Source organism: Drosophila willistoni (genome assembly GCF_018902025.1).
Source record: "Drosophila willistoni isolate 14030-0811.24 chromosome XL unlocalized genomic scaffold, UCI_dwil_1.1 Seg141, whole genome shotgun sequence".
In the NCBI taxonomy this organism is placed as follows: Eukaryota; Metazoa; Arthropoda; class Insecta; order Diptera; family Drosophilidae; genus Drosophila; species Drosophila willistoni.
Window position 1 is genome coordinate 15,630,248 of NW_025814052.1, and position 21,118 is coordinate 15,651,365.

General features: G+C 38.0%; 4 protein-coding genes across 6 annotated transcripts; 3 read left to right on the forward strand and 1 right to left on the reverse strand.

The window, feature by feature from the left end:
* The first annotated feature begins 435 nt into the window (after positions 1 to 435).
* LOC6638098 (venom carboxylesterase-6) lies at positions 436 to 2,677 on the forward strand. The gene is made up of 4 exons (XM_002061186.4): positions 436 to 1,523; positions 1,659 to 2,006; positions 2,068 to 2,372; positions 2,440 to 2,677. The coding sequence occupies exons 1-4, from the start codon at positions 612 to 614 to the stop codon at positions 2,672 to 2,674; spliced, it is 1,800 nt and encodes a 599-aa protein (XP_002061222.3). The 5' UTR covers positions 436 to 611; the 3' UTR covers positions 2,675 to 2,677.
* Positions 2,678 to 2,851: 174 nt separating this feature from the next.
* LOC6638099 (protein lava lamp) lies at positions 2,852 to 11,534 on the forward strand. Its single transcript, XM_002061187.4, has 7 exons — positions 2,852 to 3,189; positions 3,261 to 3,332; positions 3,391 to 3,471; positions 3,542 to 10,493; positions 10,556 to 10,700; positions 10,807 to 11,006; positions 11,078 to 11,534. The coding sequence occupies exons 1-7, from the start codon at positions 3,124 to 3,126 to the stop codon at positions 11,179 to 11,181; spliced, it is 7,620 nt and encodes a 2,539-aa protein (XP_002061223.3). The 5' UTR covers positions 2,852 to 3,123; the 3' UTR covers positions 11,182 to 11,534.
* Positions 11,535 to 13,023: 1,489 nt separating this feature from the next.
* LOC6638067 (vesicle-associated membrane protein-associated protein B/C) lies at positions 13,024 to 17,698 on the reverse strand. Of its 3 annotated transcripts, none has more exons than XM_047011438.1 (8): positions 17,593 to 17,698; positions 17,352 to 17,466; positions 17,121 to 17,264; positions 14,920 to 15,072; positions 14,740 to 14,849; positions 14,467 to 14,685; positions 14,300 to 14,398; positions 13,024 to 14,194 (listed from the first exon to the last, which is right to left on the reverse strand). In XM_047011438.1, exons 3-8 carry the CDS (start codon positions 17,182 to 17,184, stop codon positions 14,042 to 14,044), a joined length of 798 nt encoding a protein of 265 aa, XP_046867394.1. In that variant the 5' UTR covers positions 17,185 to 17,264; positions 17,352 to 17,466; positions 17,593 to 17,698; the 3' UTR covers positions 13,024 to 14,041. The 3 variants fall into 3 exon arrangements, with proteins under 3 accessions (XP_046867394.1, XP_046867393.1, XP_002061224.2); XM_047011437.1 differs by having other exon boundaries at positions 17,625 to 17,697; XM_002061188.4 differs by having other exon boundaries at positions 17,352 to 17,698.
* A 33-nt stretch (positions 17,699 to 17,731) lies between these two features.
* On the forward strand, positions 17,732 to 21,076 carry LOC6638068. The gene is made up of 3 exons (XM_023175432.2): positions 17,732 to 18,043; positions 18,107 to 20,353; positions 20,439 to 21,076. The coding sequence occupies exons 1-3, from the start codon at positions 17,917 to 17,919 to the stop codon at positions 20,993 to 20,995; spliced, it is 2,931 nt and encodes a 976-aa protein (XP_023031200.1). The 5' UTR covers positions 17,732 to 17,916; the 3' UTR covers positions 20,996 to 21,076.
* Positions 21,077 to 21,118: the final 42 nt, after the last annotated feature.

Below are 21,118 nucleotides of genomic sequence, written 5' to 3' on the forward strand. Positions count from 1 at the left end.
TAAAAGGCCTTAAAAGGCTATGTTATTCAGAAAAGCAGACGTGATCTAGGTATGATTAATATAGTAAATGAATTTTAGACCAGGGTCCAATGACAAGTCAACTGTCGTTGTTAAATATTTTGCACAATTTAGTCCAAAAAAAATGTTAACGTGGCGCCAAATATAAGATACCCTAGAGTCAATTTAGAATCGAATTTGTCAATACAATTGTCAATTACAATTATTATACCATCAAATACATATGTAATGGTTTTTTTTTAGTTGTTCAAAATTCGGACCATTACTATAGTACTTATGTTTAATACATAGTTATACATTAAATGAAAAAAAAAGCAATAACCACTATGCGTTAAGGGGTATCAAAATGAAACCAACGTAGGTAGAAGTTCGTTTCGATGTGTCTGTCAACGCTGAGTGTCGAAAAAAATTAAATGAGTTTAGCGAAACAAACAGCAACCGAAATCAGTAAACAAGTTCGCAAGAGAAGGGGTTGGGGGCCATCTCTATCTCCTGCTGCTGCGGTTGCTACTGATGATGATGTTGTAATCTTAAAAGTAGCCAAACACAGCTTAAGCCACATCAGTTCGCTTCCAAAATTTCAAGAGCTGACAATGACAAACGGTCGATCGCTGTTGCTGTTGCTGCTTCTGGTTTGCCTTAACTCTTCAGAGAGTCGCAATTCGGAGAGTCTTCGTATCCAGTTGAACCATGGGGGATGGCTAATTGGTCGCCACTTAACCACTCACAACGGCCGACACATGCGGGCGTTTATGGGAATTCCCTATGCATTGCCTCCTGTAGGTGAGTTGCGCTTTAAATCTCCTGTGACACATCCAGGCTGGCAGGGTGAGCGGTTGGTTATAAAAGATGCCCCCATCTGCATGCAACGGGATCCCTTTCGCAGGGATATGCTGATTGAGGGATCGGAGGATTGCCTTTACTTGAATGTCTATACACCGGAAATCTTGACGTCGGAACCGAAGGCAACTCTACCAGTCATGGTTTGGTTTCATGGCGGCGGCTGGCAATGTGGTGCCGGGATCAGTACGTTCTATGGTCCTGATTTTCTACTGGATCATGACATTATTCTCGTGTCGGCAAATTTCCGTCTAGGTCCACTAGGATTTCTCAGCACTGAGACTCTTGATTGTTCCGGAAATTGGGGGCTTAAGGACCAGTTAGAGGTTTTACGCTGGGTGCGTACAAATATAGCCAGTTTTGGCGGAAATTCCTCTAGCGTCACTGTATTTGGGGAAAGTGCCGGTGGGGCTAGTGTTACATATCATATGCTATCAGACAAGTCTAAAGGCTTACTGCATCGGGGCATAGCCCAATCGGGTACGTATTTCAATCCATGGGCCCAGCCAGCCCATAAAGGAGTAGCTGCCAAAAGAGCAACAAAGCTCGCAGAACTGGTCGGATGTTCTGGACTACATAAACAGAAACAGGATTGGTCATCCAAGCTCAAGTGTCTACGTAGCATACGCGCGGAGGATATTGTTGCTGCACTCTATGATATGTTTGTAAGTATATCTACACAACCTAAAAAGTAACTACTTTTATACATCGAATCAAATCAGCCATTTAAAAAGACAATATTTTTTGGAATGTTATATTTTAAGCTTTAAATTGACAAATCTTTACAATCTGTGTCTTAGATTTGGGACTTTGATCCTATGATCCCTTTTCCGCCAGTGATAGAACCTCCACATAAGGAGGCGTTTCTCACACTTATGCCCAGAAACGTTCTCAAACCACATGGACTTGAGCTGCCACTCCTGTTGGGAGCAACATCTGAGGAGGGATTGTTAAAAACAGCAGCTCTGCTTAATTTACCCCAATTAATGCAAGAATTTAAGACGCAATTCGACAGAGTAATACCCATAGTTTTAAACTACGACCATCATGACATTGCGAAGCAAATGGAGATAACGCGACAAATAGAGCATTTTTACTTCAAGACGGGACACAATTACAACAAGTCCAACCACCAAAATTTAACAGATGTGGGTTAACTATAAATTTTGAAGATACGAAGTAATGAACAATTCCTCTTATAATGTATAGCTAATTTCGGATGGTTGGTTTGTGGCTGGCATTGATGAATACTTACGCCTTCGGCTGGACCAGCAAAAATCGGATGGCGTGATTGGTCCAACTTATGTGTACCTTTTCGATCATAAGGGCTCAGCAAGTTTTTCAGAAATCTTTAAGGGTGATCGTAATGAGTTCTATGGATCTTGTCACGCTGAAGAGCTACAATACTTGTTCCCTATCGGAAGAGAACTGTTTGTTAGTGCTATACCCACAGTAAAGGATCTCCAATTACGAAAAATAATGCTACAGTCTTGGGTTAATTTTGCTAGCACTGGGTAAGACCGCTAAGATCAATATCCAGATCTTCTTTGTCTTTTATTATTGTATTTTGTTGTTCTGTAGAAATCCTAATCCGTCTAATAGCTCAATTCTCAAGAATCTACCTACTTGGTTGCCTTCTACTCGATATCCAGTGGAATTTGTGCGATTGGGCTCCAAAATGGATGATGATGATGAAGTCCAGCAGCTATTTCGTTTAGAAGCAAAACTTATGCAGCATCGAGTTGACTTTTGGCGTGAATTGAAGCCGCATGTGCCCTCAAACACACATTTTCACCATGCTCACACTGACTTGTAATTAATGGCTTTTGATTGTAATAAGAACAAAATGAATTTAACTTTAAGAAGGCGCTAAATTTTACTTATAGAAGAATAATAAAGATACCAGAGCTCTTAAAATACTAGCACATCGTTGGTATGCCAGTGTGACCTTTCAGATGGTTTACAATGTAGTATTTTTATGATGGTCACACTGGTGCAAAAAAGGTGCACACGTCAGTGCCACGAATTCCCAAAAGAAGAGTGATTTTGCGACAAAACATAATTAATAGCTTTATTAATTGTTATGTTGCGGTTGCAGTCTATGTGGCATGAATTTGGGAAAACGACAAATTTGATAACGACGAGTTGGATAAATCCACATCCCTTCGACTTAAAGCGAAGGAGATAGCCCCAAATTTCACCTTGGGCGTATTTTGTTTACCTTTTTTTTAATTTTGTTAAATTAATTTTCGTCAGTTTCGGAAAATGGAAGCGCAAAGCCAAGACCAATCGGCTAAAATGGAAATGTCCTCAGACTTTTCAACTATTCAGGTATGAGTAAAAACGCAAATTTTGTATTAGATTTGAACACAATAAATTCTCATGCTATCCCTTACTGGCAGCATGAAAACGAAGGCACGGAGAGTGATATCAACGAAATAATGGACAGCTCAATTGATTTGAATCAGTTGCAGGTAAGACATCTTAAAAACAAAATAGAACAAGGATTTAATCAGTATCTTTCTCATTAAGAACATATCCTCCAGTACAACTACAGCTAGTGGTGGCAAGGGGCGCCTCAACAGTCTACGTCAGAATTTGACAAAACAACAGGTTAAAAAATTATTGACTTGTTTTCGAAGAATCAGTGTTTTCTAAGCTTTTTCCCCTTTATGTCGCCTAGGAACGCTTAACAGCATTGCGTGAACGGGCCCTGAGGAAATCTGGAAATGAAGAACAACGCAAGTCGAACTTGAGCGATTCGATGGAATCACTCAAGCATTTGGGTGAAAAGCTCCAAAAGCTTAAGACTCGAGGAACAGCTGCTAGAGACTCTCCCGCAACAACAACTACAAGGCACAACGATGATGAACAACTTGATATTTCTTCCCAACAACTGGAAGTAGTCAGAGGATCTAGTAATGGGAGTGGTAGTGAAAAGCTGCTAATGTTAACACAGCGCACAGAGCAAACTCGCGCCCTCCTCGAGCAACGCAAACGCGATCTTGCCAAATCGTTGTTAAGCATTAAAACTATGCCAAATCCATTAAATACTGAAATGGAGTTAGGTTCGTCCATGACAGACTTGCGTGAGATGGAGACAAATCCCATGTCCCGCCATCGCTCAGCTGTGGATTTGCAAAATCCTCAAACAGATCAGAATTTAGAAGAAAGTCGCCTAAAGTTTCTCAAAAACAAAATGAAGCTCACTGAACTGAAACAAACCAGACAAGATCAGGAGATGCAGGAAATGCGCCAAGAGCTGGACCGTCGAAGCGAACTTATAAAACAATTAGAAGTAAAGGGAAATGATTTACAACAGGAAGTGGAAAGATTAAGATATCAAGAAAAAGAAGAAGAGGCGTCCTCTATTTCGCATTCTTTGCAGGATCAGGAGCGAAACCGCCTTCAGTCAGAAATTGGGCCCTTAAGACAACGCCTGAGCGAGTTGGAGACAGTTAATGATATGTTAGAGTCGACGCGTGAAGAACTACAAAAAGAGTTAATTTTTACGCGAGAACAATTGCAGCAGCAAAGGGAGGAGGAAGCTACAGATTCCCAAGTCAATATTGAGTTGGCAAAACAGTTACAAGAACTTCAACAACAATTAAATCAAATCCAAAAAGAAAATGAGAAACTGCATCGGGAATCCAAACTAGAGGTTAACGACTCCAGTATCTCAGAGCGCCTGTTAGACTTGGAAACGCAAATACACTTACAAAGCAGTCAACTGGAAGAACAAAAATTATTTATAGAAAATCAAAAAGAGGAGTTAGACGAAAAGTCGACAGAATTAAATGTTCTGAATGTCAATCTTCGCCTGCTTGAGGAAAAACTGGCTAAGGCTCAGAGTTCTAGTACCAAATCCATTTTCCTGGTGGAGGATAAGAGCGAGGGTGAAGAGGAACTGCATCAATTAAAACAAAAGTTGGACGAGTCGAATAAAATTAACATCAAACTAAAGCTTAAGTGTAAACAGTCGGAGAAGCAGCTAGAAAAACTACAACAATCCCAAGACGTAAAACAATTGGCAGCCGAAAATGAGCAATTGCAGCAACGCATCTGTGTCCTGGAGGATGAAAAAGGTCAATGGCAATTGAAAGGAATGTCAGAGGAAGAAAGTGAAAGCAATCAAGAGGCTCAAGAGCATATTTACCAGATACAGACGTTGCAAAAAGAAAAGGACGACCTAGACAAAAAGCTATCACACTACATAAATGAAAATATGGAACTGCTGGACAAACTGGAGAAACTCAGTTCATCGGCCAGTTCTGCAGAGTCCATAGAAATTGTCGAAAGACCATTGCCAGCGGAACAGGAGCTGGATGCAACTGGTGATTGTTATGCTCGTCCTGCCAGTGAAGGAGATGCCCAAGATATAAATAATGCTTTACGCAAGTTCGTTAGCGAGCCAACCCAAACGGACTTTTCACCGGAACAGGAGGAGTTAGAATTTTTCGCATCCGAACGCCATGTGGTACTTCAAAAATTGGAGCGTTTAATAGCGGAGAATAGTGACCTTCAATCAAAATTGGAAAAAGAACAGCGTGAAAAGGATTCTCTTTCGCAACAGTTAATGGAGAAATCATCAAATTCTTCGAATCTTAGCCAAGAAATGAGTTCAATGCAACGGTCGTCCGAGGTGGTAGCTGCCCTGGATGTGGGCAATGGGGGTTCCGAATTGGTGGAAAAATGTCAGCGGTGCTTAAATAAACTTCATTTGGAGTTGGAAGCCTACGGCAAGGCCAACGATCGTAATGCCAAATTTAATGTGGTCAAAAAACTGGCCAGAGAGGCGAAACAAGTGTATGTCCAACTAACCGAATTGTTGCAAAAGGTAAAGGAGGCCAGCACGGCTGTAGAAACGGTTACTGTTGTGGAAACAGTAGTTGCTGTCACTGCACCAAACGGAAAGGCTTTAGCGGAATATGAGCAACTGACGGCTCAAAATACTAGACTCAAAGAAGAAATTAACCGATTAAGCAGGGAACTAGAGGAACAGCAGCTTCCAATTGAGGCCTTAGCTGACCAACAGAAAGAGGAAATAAATCAAGAGCTGCAGTTGGAAATCTCCCAATTGCGACATGTCATTGATGATTTGCGTCTAAGTGAATCTGAGCATCTTCAATTGATAGCTTCTCAATCAGCCCAACTAACTCAAATTCAGGTGCAATCGGAGCAGTTTGATAATTTACTAAACTCAAAGGAAATGAATCATGAAAAGCAAATGGAGCAACAGTCACGGCTGCGACACGAAATTGAATCCCGTCAGGAATCCCTTGAAGCAGAGTTGGTTGTTCTCCAAACATTAGTTGCCGAACAGAAGCGGCAACTAATTGAAAACTTGGGAGAGAACGAACACAAAATGAATCTCAAAGCTCTCGAGATTCAATCTTTACAAGAGGAGCTCCATCAATTAAGGGTAGCCAATAAAGAGGAGCAGCATCAGCTAAAAATCAACAAAGCTTTAGCAGCTCAACAAATCGAAAAAATCTCTTCGCAACAGGAGACAATCGATGGCCTTGAAAAAGAAGTTCTTCAGCTCCAGCAAACCATTGCACAGTCAAAACTAGAGGAACAAACAAAAGTAAAGGATTTAAAAGAAAAACTGAAAAAATATGCCGCGAATCTAAAAAAACGCAATCAAGACTATGTCGAGCTGGAGGAAAAGCTGAAAGACCTGCCAGAACCTATAAAAGAATTTCCAGACTTGAATTTGCAGTTGGAGCAATTACATCAGCAAAATCAAAAATTAAATGATGAACTGAAAGCGAAAATGCATACTAATTTAGAGCAGCGTGATACAGTGCGTCAGCTTAAACAGCAAATCATTGAACAGGGGCAAGAGCAACAGCGCCTTCAAGTGGAGTTGCAAAATGTAATACAGGCGAATACAGATTTAAGATTGGAGCAAATGCAATGGGAAAAGGAATTGGCTGCCAAACAACATCTTGAGCAACTTAGACTGGACCAAGATCAACTGATAAAGGATCTACAACATCAATTAGAGCAGAAAACTCTAAAGTTCGACAAGTCCAAGGAGGTCATCAAGCATCGGAATGCCTCTATTCAATCATTGCAAAAGCAAATCCAGGAGTTGAGCTGCCAAAAACCGACAGATGAAATGTCTCCACAAGCCAAAGAGGAGTTGGCTTCCTGCAGAGCCGAATTGGAAGATGTAAGGGAAAAGTACAGCAGTGATAAAAAAAATTTTGAAGAAACTATTAGTCGTCTTGAAACCCTGCATGAAGGTATCCAAGCCAAATTGCAGCAAAACGAATCTTACATTGAAATTCTGGAGACACAAAATGCCGAATTCCAAGAAAGGAACGCTGCCCTGGAGGATCGGTCTGCCAGTATAGCTCTAGAATTATCTAAAACCCAACATTTTACACAGCAGCTAGAACAAAAATTCGAAGAAGAATCTGCGCAACGCAAAGATTTAGAAAGACAGATTATAAAGCAATCGCAGGAGTTTGATGGACAGAAACAAGAGCACACCACTCAGATAGCAGAAATGCTTCAATGGGGCGAGTCCTATCGCGAGCAAGTGAGTGATTTGCAGGCCACCATTAAGACACTTCAATTGGAACACCAGAATTTCATAGAGAAAACCAAATCAGAAAGGGAGCATTTGGAGCAAGATTCTAAGCAGTACAGTGACCAGGTTATTGATCTGCAACAGCAACTATCTAACCGGGAATTGGAAATTCAACGCCAACGTCAGGTTTATGATGCCAAATTGGCAGCCAAGGTTACTGAACTAGATGAGATGGAATGTGATCTTAACGCCCATATAGAACGGTCTACATCTGATGTACGCGATCTGCACCAGCAGCTAGAACGCAATCAAGAAGAAATGTCTGAAGTAGAGCGAGAAAGATCTTCTCTTAGTCGCGAGGTCATGCGACTGCGCCTTCAGCAAGATAGCTCCGAGCAAGATTCTCTCGAATTGCAAGAGCTACGCATGCAGGTCATGCAGGATAAGAACGAAATGGACCATTTAAAGTCACAAATTGATTCCCTGTGTGCCAATCATGCACAGGAGCTGCAACTAATGCAGCAACAAATTGCCGAAATGGATACCCTAGGGCAGAATCAAACCGATGATCAAATGTTCCTTGAGACCGAAAACAAACGATTAATTGAGCAGGTAACGGAAATGCAGGGGCGCCTTCAGGCGCAGTCGGAGCAGTTGCATAACCGACATGCCACAGACTTGGTTGTTTCTGGTCCCGATTCCTCTTCTGCTCAGGCTCCTTCTATATTCTTTGCGGCCGATGAAGCATCTTTATCTCCCACTCCATTTGATGAAATTGTTACTGAACCCACAATTGAGAGGGTAACTAACCAAAATTTGGCGACAAACAGCGCTTCTAGTGATTTCCAACTATCACTTTTGCCGTCTACCATTGAGGATCTGCAAAGAAACGTTTCGGATTTGGAGAAACATGCACAGGACTTGGAAAACAAACTCTTGGCGCGCAATCAATCGCTGGCTGAACAAGAGAGGTGTCTTTTAGAGCTCGAGCAATTGCTGGGGCAACGGGATCAAGAATTGGCTCAATTAAAAGAAAGTCAAAGATTAAATGAAATAGAGAAACTCATAATACAACAGCAACCATCTTCAGATTTAGGTTCTACTACAGCTGCTCCGCCCACAACACTAGGTATGTTCTTTAAGTCCACTGACACAGAACTTGAAAATCCACCTAAGGACTATTTTCAATTTGATGTTGATTCGTCAGCTGTCCCAGTTAATGAACCTCTAATCGTGAAAGAGAGAACATATCTCTGTTATCCCGAAGAACAGGTATCGCAACATGATCCAGAACTGGGTGTCGATGAAGATCCTTGGGCTTTAGCTAGTACCCAAGCATCGGTGGGCTTAGCAGCCACTGATCCTGTTTTGCTTTTAAAAGTCTCTCAATTGGAGCAAAAACTAGCAAAAGCTGAACAGGAAAAAATCGAAGGAAACCTAAAAACGGCAAAGTTAATAAAGCGACTAAAGGAGTACAAAAGCAAACTTCAGTCAACTCCTACCATATCTCAGGACAATGATCTGGATAGAGCTATTATCGACGAATTAAAGAATCAGCTGAAACTACAAGAACTAAGTCATGCCAAAACTGTAGAGCAATTGCAACAACTGAACCTAGAAAAAGAGAAACTAGCAAAGCGCATTGATGTCTTGACAGCGGGAAATGAACGAATGGCGGAGCTTAAGGAACGACAAGATATGGATGTATACATGTATCAAGCGAGAATAAGAGAACTACAAGAAAAGCTTCAGCAAATGGATAACTGGGAGTCATCGCCAACAGAATTAGTTTTGCCTCCAGATGATGACAAAACAAAAAAGCTTGAAAATCTTCAAGCTGAAAATCTGGATTTGAATAACGAATGCCAAGATTTGCAAGGGCAACTAGAGCATCAAAAGCAACAGGTAGAACAAGCTAAGGAATTGACTTCTCGGACTCAACAAGAACGTGATGACTTGCTTCAAAAACTGCAACAACTTGAAGAGAAAATGCATGATTGTGAAATAAGTAGTGAAATAAAAGTCAAGAAGCTGGAGGAGCAACTACTAGAGCCTGCCACTAATCAGGAACATGCAACACAAATAGCTCTTCTCCAAGAGAGAGAAGCCGAAATTGTTCATCTTAAACAAAGAATCGAGGACTTGATGCGTGAAGATCAAACCGAAAAGCTGGTCTTTGAGATTTTGACTAAAAATCAAGAATTACAAATGTTACGGATGCAAATTAAGCAATTAGAGGAGGACAAATTGGAGCAAAATTCAAACCGGGAGACCCTTTTACCATCGGCAGAGGCGAAATTGCAAGTGCTGATATCAGAAAACACAAAACTGCAAAAGGAAAAGTCCGACATGGAAGAGGAGCTACGTGTTCTTAACAATCATGTTTTATCCACACTTGAAATGGAAGATCGAATGAAGCATACAGTTCTAGAATTGGATACAAAGAACATTGAAATTACAGAGCTGCGGAAATCCTTAGAGCTTATACAGCAGAATCCAAAGCAGCTCCAACCTCAAGCCCAATCCGATTTGGAACTGCAACTGGCCACGCTCAATCATCAATGGGAGGCAGTAGTAGAGCAAAAATGTGGCGAGGTTGCCGCCACGTGGCAAAAACACCTTTTTGAAAAGGAAGAAGCTTTCAACAAGCAACTTGAAGAAATGCAACCGAAGTCACCGCAGTTTACACCACTTGCTGTGGAGGAAGATCATAATGAGATGCTTCTCAAAATGCAAAAGGCTCTCGAAACCCAGGAAATGGAAATTGTAACACTCAAAGAACAATTGGCTATACGATCAGCAGAATATGCTCGACTCGCTGCCCAATATGATCCCTTCCGTTTACAGAATCGCCAAGATGGCGGTGAATTATTAGACACTCCTAAAATAGCCAATGATGCTCTACCCGAGTATGTTTTAAAGACCGATTTAGATTATGCTCTTATGATGCTTCACCAACGAGATATGCGTGTCGAGGAAATGATTGTGGAGCTTGTTCAGTTGCTAGAGGAACGGGATCATTTACAATTAAAGCTATCGGATACTCTTAGACAACTAGAAACAGAACGGAGCAATCGTCGGTCCAGCATTGAATGTAAATAATGAAATATATTGTTCTATAGTTCATTTATAAATTATATGCAACTCTTTAAACAGTAACATCACCATCTTTACACCAAGCAATTAACAGTCCTTTTGGGAAGATCACCGAAAACAGTACTGATTTTTCAACACGAACAGCAGGTGCAGCATCTGGGCCAGTGATTAATTCCAGTTCCGTTGGCAGCGATCTTAAACAAAAGTAAGTTAGCTTATCTTGCCCTGTAGTCAGGGTAGTAGAAGGGAAATCCGGGTCCATAATCTGAAATTTGTATTCCCAAAAATGTATTCCATTTTTTTTATTTCAGACTAGCTGAATTGCAGACGGTAAAGCATTTCAAGGACAAAGCGATTGTGGACGAACGCGAACAGCGTCTTCAGCAGATGATTCAATTACAAAAAGATATGGCCAAACAATCGCCGTCAGTAGCACCAACACCATCACTGCCAACTCCCACAATGACAATACAAACAGCCACAGAGCCACAAACAGCTGATGTAGATCAATGTAAGTTCCTTAACATCTGCTTCTTCCTGCTCTGCAGACTAACATTGAAATGATTTTATAAAAATTTTTAGCTCAACCATCGCTGAGGTCCCCTTCTATGGTTTTAATGGATTGGTTAATGGGCAGCCACAAAAATGGCGAGGAAGATCAGCAGCAACAATCGACGTCCAATTAAGCCAAACTTGAGTTTTCTGATTGTAAATGATATTCACATTTGTCGAACACTAATCTAGCTGTCGTATATTTCACCTGATTTAAGTTTTCTTTCTGGAAAAGAATATTTAAACTTCTACATTTTCGAGTACCCTGAACGAACGAAAAGAAACTTAACCCCCTTATTTAGATATAATACATAATTTCTAATTCCTCTGGTTCCAACTTCCACTTTTCGCTCTACCAACTAGGGTACTGTAATTTTTCTTAAGGCGCGTATATATTATGTTGTAGATATGTATGTAAAAATAAATCAATTGTAAAGTTTATATTAAAGAATATTACCGGCTGTTTCAGGAACCATTATAACATCAATCCATTGTTTAATTTTTAAAAACGGGTCGGACATATGGATAATTCATAAATTTCTCGGGAATCGTTTAAAAGGTGAAGAAATAATCTTATATCTCCCCGTTTTTGTTGATTAGTCATTAGGGACTTAAGTTCCTTGGAATCATTTTTCAATTTTGCATAAACAACTTTCTTGCTCTGCATTCAAGGTATTTACCATTTCTAATCTTCACTCATTATTTTGTGCCGATTGTCATAAAATTATACAAAATAAATATGTGATATAAAAAGGTTTCCTATTTTTTGTTTTTTTTTTGTTTTAGAATAATTACAAGCTATCCACATGAAGACAATGGCTATACCTTTAATTCTATTGGTTAGTGTTTGAATAAGGTGTTTTCGAAGTTTTATTTAATTTAAATTTATTTCAAATGATATTTGATGTTTAATTAACAATTTTTTCGTTTCATTTTGTTTTAATTTTCCTTTAAGAAAAAAAAAACACTTAATTTTTAAGATTCATGCTGTAAATATTATGTTATATTATGCAATATCCTCATATCGCGTTTCTTTTATGTTGCATGTTGTATTTTATTATATGTTATTATTTAATGCAATTAAATTTTAAACATTTATGTAGTTGTTTTGCTACAGCTGAGACATCAAGTACATTTTGCTCGTAATCATTGGATGTTTTTTTTTCTTTAATATGCGTCATTTGTTTTATCAATTCATTTTCATTTATTAATTCGTCTTGATTTCTAGTTGGTTTTTATTTTTGTTTTGACGTAATACAAGTTTTCTCTGTGTTGTCTATGAAAATACAGCGGTTTATACATGTATATATATATGTATAATTATGTATGCATACACGATATATATATGTACATATAGTATATATGTATATGTATGTTTATTATAAATCTATATATCATTTATCAATGCTTTGCAAAAATTGATTGTAAAACAAATAAATAGTAATCGAAATATACATACATATATATTTTCCGTGTGCCGTTCTCACAAGTTTCGACATTTTTTGCTTATTCTGTTTTTAATTTAATTGAAACCAAAATTTTAAGTGTGGGTCCAAAAAACATAGATAATTGTAAAGCCTTGAAAATATGTATAGGGAAATTATTTTTTTAGATTCATATATAATATTAAGATTAGGCAGCACAGCTTTTTTGCACCCGTAAGGGGCTAGATTCAAATAAAAGTATATTACTAAATATTATACATACAGTCAGAAATCTAACGTATTTAAACATGTTTAGGGTATGTACCTATCAAGAAATTGTAATAATGTGGCGAAAAAGTCAAAACAGTAAAGAAATCTGTAGTTTTAAAAATGATTCAATATTTTGTAAGTCGACTTTAATTTGAAGCTAGCCTCATCCGGGAGGGACAAACATGTGCTGCGCAGTGTAGTTAAACCTTTAATATTTTATTAACAATATATATACATATAAATGTATATATATATATCTTTCATGTGTGTATGTGTGTTTTTCCATAGGATTCTGTCAATGTCATGTAAAAGTTTCTTTATATTTTGCGACGTGTCTTTTGTGTTTTGTAAGTGTCTGCATTTAAAGGAGTGTGCCTATAAATGTTTTAACTGATAAACGCAACAACAGAATTACATAATATCAAGAATAAGAATGAACTACTGCAAGTATTCCTGTGTTGCTGTACAGTTTAATAACAACGTATTCATTGTAGAAACAAAAAAAAAAACTAATTTTATGGAAATGACAAATAATTTCTCTTATTGTGTCTTTAGTGATTAATTGAATGACATGAAGAGAGAGCAAGAGAGAAAAAGTGAAGCAATTTTTATTGTTTTGTAGAGAGCCACAACGTTGAACAGCTTTTTAAGCCGACGTTTTTGATTTTGCATTTGTTTCTTTTATTCAAATTTCGTGTTAAGTGCATTCTATTCGCAAACAAACTCCTGCTCAATTAAGTAAAGCAGTTAATTTTCATTTAAATTTGGATCTTAATTTGTATAGGTTTCTAATAGGCCGGTAAATTTCTTTCAGTGTGCGCCAATGAAACAGGTCAGGTGGTAAAAACATTTGCTGCCTAACCGCAAGATTTTACATCACTTTTTTGTTTGCACAAATAGAAATGTCTACTTTATTGCTCCTTCTGTATCTCTTGCGAAAACTAAAAATTTCGGCTTTAAACAAAATATTTTTACTTTATGTATAACTTTTTTTTTGCTTTGTTTCTTTTTCATTATTTCTTAGTTTTGATGACTTTGAACAAGTAAAAAGATAAATGGAAAATGCAAAATTAAAACTTTTCTGTTTGTTTTAGGTTTTGACATATTGTTGATTTTTTTTTTTTTTTGTTAATTTTTTTAAATACAATTTTCTCCATGCAGATTCAAATAACCGCACTCTTTACCTCTGCACTTTGTTTTGCTGCTGCATTCGTTGTTGTTGCTGCTTTTATTGCTATTGTTGTTGGTGTTGAGTTATTTTCTGATGTTGGTATAGTTGCTATTGTTGGATTAATGGCATTCAGAGAAAATATTTGCCCAATAACAGACCCAAAAAAGCCGCAGCAATAGCAATTGCAATATAAAAGATCGGAATCTGTTTTTCTGCCAAAACCGGGGCATAGGGTTCATTTACCGGCTTAACGGTCGAGCTGCGGAAACGTGTAACTTGATCCTGCGGAATAGAGAGAGAGAGGATGAGTTGGAAAGAATTAAGTAAAAATAGTTACATTTTTCTCTGGTCTTATAGTTTCAGACATAATAACGACATTGAACTTACTTTCAACTTTAGATTTTCTGTTCGTAGTTCGCTATTGCATTCGCGCAGTGTCTTTATTTCCCCAGTCATAGATTCTATAGCATCGGACATAATTGAAGTCTTAAAAATAAATAAAAATAATATGTGAATATTTACTTCATTCAGGGCCTTGATATTTGAATTCTAACCTTGTCTTCATTAGACGCCAATTTGCTGATGCCGTCGCCAACTTTATTAGCCTCGCCGCTGGTTGAGCTGGTATTAACTCCAGCTCCGGCACTGATGCCACTGCCACCGCCAGCGACGTTGCCGCTACTATTGTTCTCAGCATTCGCCTCGGAGCTGGGCATTTCAAAGACGCATTTCAGCTTAGCATCCATCAGCTGTTCAGGCTCTAGTTCCTTCCACTAAAACAAAAAAATTGAATAATGACAAAACAGAAAACACAACAACTAACTTACTAATTTATTCAAATCAGTTAAATCGGCGTCATTAGGTGCTAGCACGCTTTGAACCATAAACTTGTGCTTATTTTTCTCCTGCTGATCATACATAAACGGCTGCAGGCAAACTGAAAGCCAACAAAACATATATATCATTTTATTGAAATTGGATCAAGATTCAGTATTTATTTTACTTACTCTCAACCTGGGTAGATCGAAATGGAGCAATTTTGCCAATGTTTGGACGTACGCAATACCGCTTGGGTGCGGTGGTCTTGATTTTAAAAACCAATGGCATTGCCGAATTATTCCGCAGGGTCATTATTGTGACAACAGCCCGGTTGAAAGGACCTAATAAAATATAATGTGTAAAAAGGTATTTGATATATGATTATTTGCGTTAAATAGTTTATTAGCTTCTAAATTAGTCTGAGTCTTTAGGTATTATAATGTAAAACTTGATTTTAATATATAGGAACTCAAATATACTAATAGTCACGTAATAAAATCAATATTACGAAATAGCGCGCCAGCTATCCTCCCTTTTTTCCTATCACGTCATGCTTATTACGTCACTTTATCTGACAAGTTAAAATTAATTGAATTAAAATAAGCAAGACAAAGAAAAACTCTGAAAAAAAATCAACAATAACCTCATCAGAAGAAGTATAAAAGCAAAGAATTGTGCCACACTCTTTCTAAATCTGAATATATAAATAAACTATATCGACGATACATTGGCGCCGGTAAGGTAATTCACATCAACATTTGTAATCAGTCTAATGTATATTGCCTATTAGTACAGGCAACACCACAAATCCTTCATCTGATTTCATTATAACTTCAGTGTAATCAACGAGCGTTTCCATTATACAAAGAAAAAACAGATCAAGAAAACAACAGTGCCAACGCGAATTTGTTATATTGAAGAGCGCTGAGTGCGTGGGTAGGTTTCTGCGTGATGGTAAGGGGAAAATTCTTTAGGAAAAAAGAAAATTTAAATCGCGTCATACAAAGTTTTTTTTTTCTTCCTTCTTCAACGATCGGATGGAAGCAAGAGCGATTGGGGGTGTTGGGTTGTCAAGTACAAGTCCACGCGTGTGTGCACCGTGGGGTACACGTCAGTATTCTTTTAAACTTTTTTACTGTGTAGCCGCATAGCTTATGAAAAGGCAATATTGTCAGAAACGAAATTAATAATTGCTGAAATCCGAAATTTTTTTATAAGCCTTATTTCTCGGGGAAAAGGCAAACTACGTAATTAAATATTGATTCATAGCTCCGGTTGCTCCAAGGTATCTTAAAGTTCAGACTTCGGCTGATGGATTTTCTGTTTTTGTACAAGGTGAGAGACGGCGACGACACTTGTTTACGCTTTGTTGTTTCTCTTAAAGTCCAATTAGCAACAGCTGCAGGAAAACAAGAAAAGCTTAAATTGCAATAAGCTGGCTCCACTGTGTTGTCGGCGTCATATTCATGCGTTTTGGCCAAAATTCAAACATAAGATATACAAACAATTTTGAAAATGGCCCATTTTAAGTTTTTGAATGTATAAAAATAAAATGCTAGCTAAGTTAGAATGAGATGCAGAGAACAAAACAAAAAGGCAGAGGAGACGCAGCAAGCGATGCCAGCTGCCGACGAAAATATATGTAAAGGTGAAGAACGGGAGGGGCTACTAAAACTAGTAGATTTTAAGGCAGCCAAAAAAAAAAATGTAATTCCAAAAAAAAAAAAGAAACGGAAATTATTATTGATAAGCTAGCAAAGACAAAAACAAAAACGAAAGTAAGTGCTAGAGAGCCGCTATTGTACAGGGTCGAACACGTCAGGCGCACACTGACCATTTTCGTTAAAAAAAAAAGCACAAAAACTAAATCTAAATTTTGGAAAACTTCCTTCGTACTTAATATGCATGTTTCTCTTGGTTAAACTTTACGACTTTTCTCAGCAATTTTTTCATAGCCACAGACTAATAAATTTAACACTATTATATAATCAGATAGACTTATATCAAATATTTGTCAACTTCAAACAAATTTGGCAGCGGAAGTCATATTAGTTATAAATGTTGTACAATATGATAAAGTAGAGCTACATTTGTTTTATATATAGTTTAATATGTTCTGTTGATATTTCGTTGTTTATATTCAAAAAGTTAAAAATCCAAACTAGGTCTGTCCCACTGTACGGCAGTGCATTTGTATGTGTGAGTGCGAACTTTGCAGTTTGCTCTCGCTGTCATTCTCTCTCAGCAGAACTTTTGACCTAGCATAGGAACATGGAAAAACACACGCAAACACAAAAAAAAAGGAAAATGCAATTTGATGCTATTCTTATTTAGAATTTCACTTTTCTTTCATTGTTGTAGTGACTTAATCTTCTTTCGTTTTTCTTACCCACAAAACGCAATTCATGTTCTGGCTCAATGGTCAGTGGCACATCAAAGTGAGGTTTGCTCATTCTTGCTGCTGTTGTTTGTAACTTCTCTTCCTTCTCCTGTTTTTTGTGCGGTTTTTGCGCGCTGCCTGTCGATGCTGTTGCTGTTGGAGTTATGTTGTTGAGGTGACATACATATGCATATAATAAATGTTTGTTCATTTTAAGCTTACGTTTGTCGTTTTGCTCACCTTATATTTTCGTTTTTATTGTATTTTTTGCGTAGTCGCGTAGCCTCGACGCTTCGTCTCGTTGCTGTTCGGGGGTGTCGTCTTGCTTAGTCTCTGCTGCTACTCCTCTCGCTCTCTTTATGCCGAAATATCGGTAAAAATTTTTATCAAACACACATGAAATTTTTGTTGCAAAAAAAAAATAAACGAAACGATCAACGTGTCTAGCTGCCTGTGTAAAAGTGTCTTCAATGTATTTTACCCTGTTTATCTAATGTTTAATGGAATTTTAACCTTTTCTTTCTTCGCGCAGAACTTTTTCTTTTTTTCCCTAAGTGAATGCAAAAAAGCCGTCAAACGCATGCGTTAGAGGTGACCAAAAAGTATATAAACATATCGATTGTATCAAAGTGTACTGCGCATCTCTAACATGCTGTTAAATTAAATGTTATAATGTTGGCGTCAAATACTGGGAGCGGTTGAATACTGGGAGCCAATTCAAAACGTTGGTAACACTACGAGGAATAAGTGAATAATTTTTGACATTGTGCATTGAAGGAAAGTCTTCTTTAATTGATATCGGAATATGGGGGATGCCGTTACTGAACATCTGCGTCCTCTGGACAACTGCGAGATATTTTTTCAACTCCGCAACGCTCTCCAAACATATAGCCGAAATGTTAAAAATCTAAAGACCTTTGTTTATTGGAGTGGTAAGCATGGTGAAGCTTTTTAAGACACTTGGTCTAAAAATCTATGTTTATTTATGGCTTCAGGCAACGAAGAGGCGATAAAGGAACTTTGCGACATATGCATAGAGATACTACTGGAGCATAAGTTAATAGAAATCAAAGGAACGAATGGCGGATTGAAAAAACAGATGACTGTTGTACCTAATGCTGAGGTGCCCGGTTCCAAGGATCGTTTACGCGGTTTAATGGTTTACCTAATTCTGAACAGCTCAAATGTGTACAAATGCGAGGAAGAGCAATTAGGCCAATGGAATCCGCAATGTGTACATTTGTTAAAACAACTACCTTATGCCTTACCCCAGTTTTTAACGGTGGCATTGGTTTCAAGATGTGGACTAGTCGACGTTTTTGCAGAATTTCTGTCTTGTGGTCCAATCTGGCTGACCGGACAGTACTATGAATGTTTGAATACGACTTTAAGCCATCTAACTAAGGATCATTATGAATCTTTGAATTTACTCTGCATGGCTCTTTTATCCGCTAGCCGGGCCATAAGATGGCAAAAAGAGGAATCCACTTTACTCTCTTCTCAGTTAAGAAAATTACTGCAACGTCATTTATTGGACAGTGAAGAACGTTTGCGTGTGTTACGACCAACTGGTCGCAAGTTATACCTTGGACAGGCAATTACACAAATAATGGAGATACTTATCAAGACTCTTGATATAAAAAAGGAAGATGAAAAGCAGCTGCCGTCCTTTTTCCCCCTTTACCAATTACGATTGAAAAACAAAGTGATGAGCATGCAGACTGACCAACAGCTTTCCTCTTCTGTACAATATGCACTGATTCTGTTGGACTTTTTGCAAAACCTTGTACAACTGGTTAGTGTGGATACATTTATTCATTGGCTGGAACTGCCCTCGAAAAAGCCGCTGTATAACGTTCAGGAACGCATTTGTGTTTTATCCTCTGACCTATTAAAACTTTTGGTTAAAGATGATAATCTTAAATTGCACTCCATATGTAAGCAACTGCATTCCTTTGCCCTGACGGCCAAATCTTTTGAAGAAAAACTCGAAGAGCTTTCACTGGGAAAACTATTAAGTTTCCTCGAAGGTGAAGAAGGCGAAGCTGGCGAAGATCAAATAATCGCAGGTCTGGAACAACTTTTTCTACGTTCTATAGCATTTGGTAATGACGAGTGTGTGGAGACAATGGCTAAGCATATCAAGGTAATGAAGTTTACCCATGCTCAAAGAATAATCGAGCATTTGAGCCAAGTTGCGCAGGCTAAGGAGGTCATGAAGGGCCTGGAGGTAACAGATGAACAAGAAACTACTAAAAAAGAACTTAAAGATGAAAAGGATGATGATGAAGATTATCAGCAAGAGTATTCCTTACTTATCAGCCAGGTGCTTTTTCCAATTTTTGAACAATGCTCTGTTACAGAGCGGATTCAAATTCTTAACATACGTGATGACTTACAACTCCTACAACAATTTTCCTTTGATATTGGTGACCATGAAAATCAACGCATATTATTTTTCAATCAATTTTCTCTGAAGCCTCAAAGATTGCCTATTGGAGAATTTCTTCAGCTTTGCTTTGCACATCCTTTAGAAACATGGTTATCTTTAGCTAAATTATCCATGGCCCATGAAGGTTTTGCCAAAATTTTTTGGCGATTAGCGTGCCTGTGCTCTGGTCATGTTTTTCATTACATGAGTTCAATTTGCACCAATTTAATTTTAGATGAGCGCATGTTACACAATCAAAATTCACAAAATTTTCTATTGTCTATCTACATATATCCTCTTATTCTTAATGGTCTAAGAATATCGTCTAGGTTGCGAAAGAATTGCCGCTTTATTAAGCTACGGCTGAACCTTAAGGGGGTTAATTATCCATACACGCTGGAAAAATTGAAATCCTGTCAATCTGATTATCTCGATGCCTTGGCTCTAAGTCTGGATAAATTTTCTGATTTGAATACAAGAAATTATGCAATTATTTGTAAACTTATGTCAATATTAATGGCCGTCAGTCGTTTGGACGCTCATCTAATGGTAACCAGTCGAAACCAATTAACCATGTTAAACTCAAAGAAAGTTAAAGATGATGTGAAAATAGCCAAAGAATACACCAATATGCATATTCAACTCGCTCATTGGCGGCGCTCGCATTGGCCTCTCATATCCCAATTAATTCAGACAATGGATCTTTTGCGGTGGAATTTGACATGCTACAATTCAACCCGCGCGGATGCACTTAATCTAGTAGTGCTATACTGGAAGGAGAGTACAATGCATCCGTATCTAATGCCTAAGGGTAAACTAAAAGTTTTAATTACATTCTTGTATCAATTCTCGACGTCATTTATTGTTGTAATGCATTTTTCCTATCCATTTAACAGGCCTCATTGATCAAATCCAAGCAGTGGTGGATACAATGCAGCACAAGTCTTTCTGGTTAGTCCATAATATGTTTCAAATCCAGGACTCTGGAAGTGTTAAAGCAAATGTCGAGCTTTTAACACAGGCAAGTGCTTCAGAGGCTAAGGTTTTAATGCAGAATGCGTTAATATGCGGTAATGATAAGGCCATTATGGCGGAACTGACGTTGGCTGTGCTAAAAAGTGGGCCAGAGATTCGCCAATCTGCATTAAATGGCTATAATTTTATTTTCAAATGCTATATTAAAGCCTTTCAAGGCAGCCTTCCACAAAAAGCCAAGCCTGGCGTGTGGATTCGCTGGGTAGAAAAATTATTGGAAGTGGTCGTTAAATCACCTGAAGAAGCCCAAATTAACATATTTCATCTGGCCCACCCTACTTTAATCGCACTATATCAAAAATCATACTTCAATGTAAATGTCAAGGAAAAGATCCTGCAGTATATGACGCTATTACCACAAAACACAATCACTGCAAATATTATTAGAGAAATGGAAAACTTGAACAACTTGCCGTAACTTTGCCCAAAAACTTCTCTTATAAAAACCGCGCATGTAAGATATGTAAAAAGAAATAAATTTGCTTAAACTAAAAAAAATATGTGAAAAAAATATATAAATTAGATTAAACTAAAAAAACTA

Coding starts and splice junctions, on each gene's coding strand:
- LOC6638098 (XM_002061186.4), top strand. CDS start 612: ATGACAAACGGTCGATCGCTGTTGCTGTTGCTGCTTCTGGTTTGCCTT. Junction 1,524..1,658: donor CTGCACTCTATGATATGTTT/GTAAGTATATCT, acceptor TCTGTGTCTTAG/ATTTGGGACTTTGATCCTAT. Junction 2,373..2,439: donor GTTAATTTTGCTAGCACTGG/GTAAGACCGCTA, acceptor GTTGTTCTGTAG/AAATCCTAATCCGTCTAATA.
- LOC6638099 (XM_002061187.4), top strand. CDS start 3,124: ATGGAAGCGCAAAGCCAAGACCAATCGGCTAAAATGGAAATGTCCTCA. Junction 10,701..10,806: donor GGCAGCGATCTTAAACAAAA/GTAAGTTAGCTT, acceptor TTTTTATTTCAG/ACTAGCTGAATTGCAGACGG. Junction 11,007..11,077: donor AACAGCTGATGTAGATCAAT/GTAAGTTCCTTA, acceptor AAAAATTTTTAG/CTCAACCATCGCTGAGGTCC.
- LOC6638067 (XM_047011438.1), bottom strand. CDS start 17,184: ATGAGCAAACCTCACTTTGATGTGCCACTGACCATTGAGCCAGAACAT. Junction 14,850..14,919: donor TCGATCTACCCAGGTTGAGA/GTAAGTAAAATA, acceptor GTTGGCTTTCAG/TTTGCCTGCAGCCGTTTATG. Junction 14,686..14,739: donor TAACTGATTTGAATAAATTA/GTAAGTTAGTTG, acceptor TTTTTGTTTTAG/TGGAAGGAACTAGAGCCTGA.
- LOC6638068 (XM_023175432.2), top strand. CDS start 17,917: ATGGGGGATGCCGTTACTGAACATCTGCGTCCTCTGGACAACTGCGAG. Junction 18,044..18,106: donor GACCTTTGTTTATTGGAGTG/GTAAGCATGGTG, acceptor TTATGGCTTCAG/GCAACGAAGAGGCGATAAAG. Junction 20,354..20,438: donor TCCGTATCTAATGCCTAAGG/GTAAACTAAAAG, acceptor TCCATTTAACAG/GCCTCATTGATCAAATCCAA.